General features: G+C 38.3%; 1 protein-coding gene across 1 annotated transcript in view; it reads left to right on the top strand.

Annotated features, from left to right (window-relative positions):
- Positions 1–6,904: 6,904 nt before the first annotated feature.
- Positions 6,905–8,749, top strand: part of LOC102801044 (protein white-like) — a 45,302-nt gene continuing 43,457 nt past the window's right edge. Inside the window, exon 1 of the mRNA XM_085499399.1 lies at positions 6,905–7,434. Coding sequence (XP_085355525.1) covers positions 7,071–7,434 — 364 coding nt within the window. The 5' untranslated portion in view covers positions 6,905–7,070. The remainder of the gene's footprint in view (positions 7,435–8,749) is intronic.

Raw genomic sequence — 8,749 nt, 5'->3', positions numbered from 1 at the left:
GAATATAGGACGTTTCAGCTAAGACCAGGCATCGTAAATGTTGTGGCTAACTCTTCTCAAGAAAAAATGAGGAGCAGATAGAAGCACAGATTCACACAGCATATAAAAAGCATTTTATTCACGGATGTGATATAGATATGTTTTTTTTTCTCGTACTTACGAAATATCTGAATCTTTAATTAAGTCTATTAAAAATAAACTAAAATTTCTCTGTTTCGAGTTTCATAATACGATTCCATAAAAGCCAGCAGCAGGATTGTGAATCAAGAAGTGAGTGACAAAATATCTTATAAAGAAACGTCCGCCATAGAAATAGACAAGGTCGAAAGGTCCTTGTACCGTGGTCTCACGAAATAGGAACAGTTTCGGTATGTAGTCACGAGGAATTCAAGAAATAATAGCACACGTGAAAATAGCACGATGCAAATGACACTATCTTGTAACAAGACATGATTCGACAAATGAAAGCAAGGAATGGAGCAGTGAAATATTTGCTAGAAAATATCCGACAATAGGATATTTTTTAGATATATTTATCAAGGCTGGTCAGACAAAGGGGAATGCCATCTGTTGTGTTGGGTGATTTACTTTCAGGCCACACCCGCCAATGTCTGTAAATATATAAAATGCTACCTTGAAAAATCTTCTATTCACCCGTTCAACAACTTTTATAAATGGTATTGCCAAGAACGCATACTCGTGGTGAAAACAAACGCACTCTCTGGTTTGAACTCGTTTACCTTGTAAACTGTCGGTGATTGACAGGCGTACTTTGCCCGTTAATATGTACTCGTCATTGAGCATTTATTTACTTTTTTGTAACTTTTGATAATATTTATTAAACATGTCAACATACCTGGGTAATGTAATAGTACTGGTACTGGGCGAGGCGTTATATCCCTAACAATACTAGTATATACCTCGTACTTGTACAATTTCATTTTACAAGTCATTTTGTTTTATTTGTGATTTGACATAGATATTGAATGGGTCTGGTTGGTGGGTTTACCAGCCGTGCATGTGATATCTTGATGCACAGCCTTGCCGGTTCTCGTCATATATTACCTTCACAATAACAAATGTTAAAGCGAAGGAGTCGTCACCTGCGCATGCGTCAGATGGCCATAGCGTGTAATTGTTTACAAACAAGCTTCTACCCATGAGCCTTTGCGTTTTTAGCGTGTGTTGTTATCGTCGCTTGGGACTCAATTCCCGCGCGTGCGCAGGTGACGACCCTCTCACTTTAACTGAAATGAATGGTTTGTTTGTGTGTGCAGACACCTGCTATGAGAAATTATCAAGGAAGAGATTCATGAAGTATACCATGCAAATATAAAGACAAAAAATACTACTGTTGAATATTGATGACATGATGAAACATGGCCAATAAACAATGACGTCATTAGCGAACTGAGCTCAAATTTACATGTTTAGGCATAATTTGTCAAATATGGTTTGGTAAATAATTTACAAAATATATACCATGATATCATTTTACGCAATGTTATGCTAATTAATGAAGCAATAAACTGTCAGATTGTCTATCTATCTTATTATGGCTTGGAAAAACATATATGGATTTTTTCATTTACTCACATATTGTGTCGTGTGAAGTAATCACCACCCGAACGAAGTGGGTGTGAATTTTAGTGCACTGGCGCAAGGTAAAAGGTCGAATTGACATTAATCATTAGTTGCTGACACAGTTGTGTTTTCGCATGTCAGCCTCACATTGACCTCCAAAGGAACACTCAGGTAGGGCATACTGACTTTATACAATACATCTTCTTTCACGGGTATTCACGTTATGTCATACTGTCTCCAGCGCAAGAAGTTCCATATGTAATGTATATAGGAAATCCAGGCGCCTATACAACATTCAAATTGACGTAGGCGAAACACCTTTTTGAAAATGGGTGCACGTCTCAATATAAAGTCATACCTGCTCGTAGTATGTTAACTCGGCTATCGGAGAATTCGGTATTTCGTTGTCTCATAATTCGCTGCCAGAGAGATGGTTCCGCTGTTGGGTCCTGTCTTGTGACAGAGATATCACTCCACGTCAATGTAATGCTGTCATTATTGAATATGGTAGATCGACGACGTTCCCGAAACTTGAAGACCGCTGTACTTGTGTGTGGAACTTCTGGCTCCGTGTCCAACGTTCTGTGAGAGTCTGTGTAAGAACTCCGGTGAGTCAGAATCAACCGATCCCGTTCTTCCATTTCAACTTGTCTACAACCAAGTGCAAAACCTTTTACCATGAGCTTCGTAGATTAAATATACCTTGTCGGGTTTGTATTGGCGTAGCTATGCCCTTTGCCCCCTGTATAGACTGTTCACTATTTTGATGACGTCACAGGTATAACCTGTGGTCTTCAAGTTGAATATAGGACGTTTCAGCTAAGACCAGGCATCGTAAATGTTGTGGCTAACTCTTCTCAAGAAAAAATGAGGAGCAGATAGAAGCACAGATTCACACAGCATATAAAAAGCATTTTATTCACGGATGTGATATAGATATGTTTTTTTTTCTCGTACTTACGAAATATCTGAATCTTTAATTAAGTCTATTAAAAATAAACTAAAATTTCTCTGTTTCGAGTTTCATAATACGATTCCATAAAAGCCAGCAGCAGGATTGTGAATCAAGAAGTGAGTGACAAAATATCTTCTAAAGAAACGTCCGCCATAGAAATAGACAAGGTCGAAAGGTCCTTGTACCGTGGTCTCACGAAATAGGAACAGTTTCGGTATGTAGTCACGAGGAATTCAAGAAATAATGGCATGCGTGAAAATAGCACGATGCAAATGACACTATGACACAAGACGTGATCCGACAAATAATAGCAAGAAATGGAGCAGTACAATATTTGCTAGAAAATATCCGACACTAGGGTATTTTTTTAGATATCTATCAAGGCTGGTCAGACAAAGTGGAATGCCATCTGTTGAGTTGGGTGATTTACTTTCAGGCCACACCCGCCAATGTTAGTAAATATAAAATGCTACCTTGAAAAATCTTCTACTCACCCGTTCAACAACTTTTATAAATGGTATTGCCAAGAACGCATACTCGTGGTGAAAACAAACGCACTCTCTGGTTTGAACTCTGGTTTTACCTTGTAAACTGTCGGTGATTGACAGGCGTACTTTGTCCGTTAATATTTACTCGTCATTGAGCATTTATTTACTTTTTTGTAACTTTTGATAATATTTATTAAACATGTCAACATACCTGGGTAATGTATGTAATAGTACTGGTACTGGACGAGGCGTTATATCCCTAACAATACTAGTATATACCTCGTACTTGTACAATTTCATTCTACAATCATTTTGTTTTATTTGTGATTTGACATAGATATTGAATGGGTCTGGTTGGTGGGTTTACCAGCCGTGCATGTGATATCTTGATGCACAGCCTTGCCGGTTCTCATCATATATTACCTTCACAATAACAAATGTTAAAGCGAATGAGTCGTCACCTGCGCATGCGTCATATGGCCATAGCGTGTCATTGTTTGTGACGACCCTATCATTTTAACTGAAATGAATGTTGTTGTTTTTTTATGTGCAGACACCTGCTATGAGAAATTATCAAGGAAGAGATTCATGAAGTATACCATGCAAATATAAAGAAAAAAATACTACTGTTGAATATTAATGACATGAAACATGGCCAATAAACAATGATGTCATCATCGAACAAAGCTCAGCATTTACATGTTTAGGCCAGGGGGGAGTTGCATGACACGATTGGTTGAAATAATCGTCTCATTTGCATAAATTAATATTCATGAGCAATGAAAAACTCGTCTTTTCAGTAAAATTGTGCCAAAATGCTTTCCGATAGCATACATGTTAGTTCTAAATTGACTGCTTCTATCGTAACGAGCTGAAAAAATAATCGGAAAAATTGTGTAAAGGTATTTTTTGAGACACGTTTTCGATCAGACTCCAGCTAGCTGTTGAAAGTAAGCACAGGTTTTCTCTTTACCATGATCATAGCAAGTTACGAAATTCATGGAGAATGCAGAGGCACGTTTAAATTTCACTCTAGTACTATTGCTCAAAATTGCTCAAAATATTTTCGGTGATTTTTATCAGTGACAAGTTACCTAATTAGTATGCATTTCGAGTAACCACAGTGTGTGTGCATGCGCAGTTTGAAATGGAACAGTTTTGAACGCAATAAAATCACGCGTAGAACTCGGGCTCCTGCAAGAAATTGTGGCGTCAAACTGGTTGTCGGTTGAATTGTTTTGCAATAGACATAATTTTGGAGCCTGTAGTTGTCTATGAAATGTTTCTAAGTTTTGTTGAGGATTATTTTGTAAAGAAATTGCTGAAATTATTTGATGTGTTCGTAAACGGGACGTTGTTGCTTTGACGATGGGCTACGGACGACTGACGTCGAAACGTTTCATTCAGATCGGATGACGCCCTCTCGTGCCAATCCCCCCTGGTTTAGGCATAATTTGTCAAATATGATTTGGTAAATAATTTACAAATTATATACCATGATATCATTGATACGCAATGTTATGCTAATTAATGAAGCAATAAACTGTCAGATTGTCTCAGAAATCAGTAACCGAAAGAGCCCATGGTGAATGCAAAACGTTGTCGGCGACGGGCAATCGGTTTCTTCTTGCAATGCTACATCATCGTCGCAAACCACGCCCTCTTTCGGCAACTGATGGTTGCCGCCAGTGGGCGGAAAAATACTCTGGCGGCGAGAATGTGCTACATCGACATAAACAAAATAACTGTTCTTCGAATCCTTCTTTGCCGTTCCATGTGCACAATGACTCATAATAAATACCATAACAGCAGATAGCATGCCGTGCCAGGGTCAAATAACAGATCGACGAATGAGGGCGCGATAGCACACGAGTCGAGTGGGCCGCAAGTTGGTGGGTCCCGACTGAAGTGAACGCAACTGCTGCAGTCAAACATGAAGGATTACAAATTCCGGCGAGTGCGGAGATCCCTTAACCTTAACGCAGCTTCCGATGGTTGTTATGTGTAGATAAAATAAATATTTTCTGAGCTAATATTTTTTTGCAAAGGCGGCATGTTCATTTTAAACTCTTAATCTGGTACGATGCATAAGGTTTGTATTTGAACGAGCTGGTTTTGAAATGGCGAACTGGTACTGGGCATGGAAGGCCGAGTGTTGCAATATTTATTAGAAATATGTATGTGCAAGAATTTAAATTTATATTTATAAATGACATTTAAGCCTCCATTTGTATTTATGAATTCCCGTTCGTATTCGTAAAATCTACATTCTTATTCGCAATACAAATTTGCATCTGTTTTTTTGTGAAATTTGCATTTGTATTCGTAAAATCTTCATAAAAGCTATTTTGCTGGACATACTAGTATTTTTATTTATAAATGTATATATTTATATTCGTAAACGCAGAGGGCGCTCTTCACCACTGACTTCAAATTCGTTCCAACACATCAGCCCACACACAGCAGCCAGAGACAACAGACGCAATGGATCCTTTGCCAAACCAAAGGAAGTGACCCTGCAAATGTGCCTTCACGTTGTTTTACACCGATCCATCCATCCATTTCCCAATTTCTGTTCAGCAGGTTTGGTTTTCGCAATTACCAAAACTTCAAAAAATATATACTAGATCAAAATAAAATAAATATACAAAAAAAAAAAAAAACTAAACTAGAATCTTATTTTAATCAGATTGACTATAATATTAGTCATTAAAGTCGACACATTGATTTTAAGTTCCTTTCTCACTGTATAGTACCTTTAATTGAGCTATGGACAGCAGGTCAAAAACTTATACACGATTATGATTTTATTCAGTGCATTAATAACAAAAGTAATAAAAAATAAAATAAAAATAAGTTTATAGGCAAAATAACTAAAGCCCGTACACTACATCAGATTGTATTATAGTATGCTTACTTGCATTCATCAGATCTACTTCACAGTGGTAACGTTGGTGCTCCACCTATTTGGCCTTCTCTGAATTACCAGTGTGGGTCCGTTACCACGCGCGGATTGAGGGGGAGGCGCACCAGGCGCCCCCCTCAGCCCGCACAAAAAAAATGACAAAACAATTGACAAATGCAGTCCAGCGGAGTTGCTTGGACGTGTTCGGCCGCGTCAATAGAAGCGCGCCCTTTGATTAATTCTCAGAACCGCTGTAAAAACTAAGTACAAACACAGTCACTTGTTACCCATAACAAGTCTTTCATTAACAAGTGACTGTGGTACAAATCACTTTTTTTCTTCAACTGTTATCATTCAATGTGTTAAATAGCCATGCTTCTTACCGCTTTGAGTATTTAATTGTTGTATACGTTTCTATGGACAGTGGCTCATACTGGGTCGTCGTACGACGAAAACAAATTTTAATCAGTCAGAAACTAGACATAACGAGACATATAATACACGTATATGGTAATTGAACAGGCTGGTAATTGCGATATTTTCGCGATGTTCGAATATCGCCCGGGCGTCCAATTACAAAGACTATCGTCCGAACTATATTTCATTTTCTGCAAATCAATTTATTTATTTTATTTATTTATTTATTCATGTAAAATTAAATGCGCCGAATTGATTTGTTTGTAAAAACAGAAACCCCGGCACAGAGATTACATGACATTGTATCACGCAACACAATATTATAATAAAGCGCCCTCTTGAAAACATCATCAACATATTTAAAACAAACATTTATTTAATTTATCCGAATATTGTGATTAATCCGAATATCACGGCGAGTAATACAGTAGTAGTAACAAATGGCTACATAGTTCTACATTATATAATACTATGGAGCTCCATTGCAATACTAATGGAAAGTAGGAGTCACGTGATTGTATGCAAATTTGTTGAGGTGAATACCAGGCCAGAGGTTGTCAACCGACCACGTAGGTTAATGCTGTGTACAGCGTGGATTCTTCGTACCGTGGAAGACACAAGTAGTTATATTAATAAGTGGACATGCTTGTACTGGTAGACAATAGCACGGGCACGCTTGTTGTGGATAATTGACTAAAGTGCATAACATGCGCGATCGAAGATGGATTTCAGCGAAGTGAGAGCGTGGCCAGATTCTGAATCTGATTACGAACGCGAATACAGAGAAGAGCTTCCGCTACGTTCAACTTATTTTACTCAGCAACATTTTGAAGACAGTGGGACCAGTGAGGTCGTTATTAGACAGGCTGGTAACATACCCAACCAGTTCACAGAATCGGAAACGGCATTCACCAACGGCGATTGCTTCAGGTTTCGTTCCCCGAGTCCCTCTACGATATTCTCCGATGCGGCGATCGCTTTGACATGGACGGGCATCACGGTTACCCCGGTACAGCATACATACAGTAGCTATGAACCGTTCTATTCCCGTAAACTGGTGAATTCACGTCAATTATTACGTGGGGGTAGGTACCATAATCTTATGAATTATAAGATAGATGTGATCGATAATGCATGAACATTTTGAATTGAATCTGTATGGTATTATATTTTTCAGTTTTTTCTTTTATCGCACTCCCCAGCGTGGTGCTTTTGTTATTGTAATTTGTTTCGTCAAAGCCATCAAAGCTTAAAACAAAATAAATCTCCACAATCACTGAATATATAAACTCAAGGACTCGACGAGTCCTAGACCAGAGAAGGCATGACAACTCGAAAAATGCAAAAAACTTGCACAGTGATTCCCAGTATGGGGGCTATTTATGTTACTAGTATTAATTTTCGTATCTACCATCCTCGCGTGACAATGTATGAATACGATATGGCTATAATAGTATCTTGGCATGGTGGTGGTGTGAGTGAAAAGTACTTTCAAGTTTCATGAATGTAGAACGAGCACTACTGATGTGAATGACCTCCTTTCTAGTGCACTGGTACGGATTTCTTAGGAAGGGTCATTGACCCAGGTTTAAAATAAATGTAAGGTCATCCTGTTACTACATGTGCAGACCCTAATGATACGTGTTTATTTCTTACTGTGTGTCTCTAGAATGGAGTACATGTATCTGGGGCCTGGATGTAGGTCAGATTTTGGTCAGATCAGGGCCAGATGTCAATCATGGAAGATACTTCCATGTGTCAATTGATATTACTGGTATAGATGCAAATATGGCATGAGTGGATTGTCTGTAGGTGTACGTGTCTGCCAAAGTTTACATAAGTGATTCAATGACTAAATTATATGACAACCTCTGGATATATTTATGATTACATTTTTTAGGTCAAATATCTTTAGATATGTGTATCTGGAATCCCTACCTACCCATATTTTATGAAAATGAGCCCCAAATTCTAACTGTTTTTAATTTCAGTTTACTTCCTCCTATGATTTGCTAGCATTTGTATAAAGGAAATGTTTCATGAAAAATAAAGATGTAATTTTTCATAATACATGTAGCGTAAAGGTTAAATTACATGGTTGACTCATGGAGTTGACTGTAGTTGGCAGACAGTACATCGACCGATTATAATCCCTTGCGTGGTAGCAATGGTCGGCTGATGGTAGCAATGGTCATCTGGGATATTGCATGGGTACCTAAATTAGGTGCATCGTCATTTCAGATATTGCACAGGGTACATGCATTAGGTGCATCATCGTTTGGGATATTGCACAGGGTACCTGCAGTAGGTGTGTTGTCATTTGGGATATTGCATGTGGTACCTGCATTAGGTGCATCGTCGTTTGGGATATTGCACAGGGTACCTGCATTAAGTGCATCA

Source organism: Saccoglossus kowalevskii, chromosome 5 (genome assembly GCF_978046115.1).
Source record: "Saccoglossus kowalevskii chromosome 5, keSacKowa6.1, whole genome shotgun sequence".
Lineage (NCBI taxonomy): Eukaryota > Metazoa > Hemichordata > Enteropneusta > Harrimaniidae > Saccoglossus > Saccoglossus kowalevskii.
This window is presented reverse-complemented; position numbering and strand designations above follow the sequence as displayed.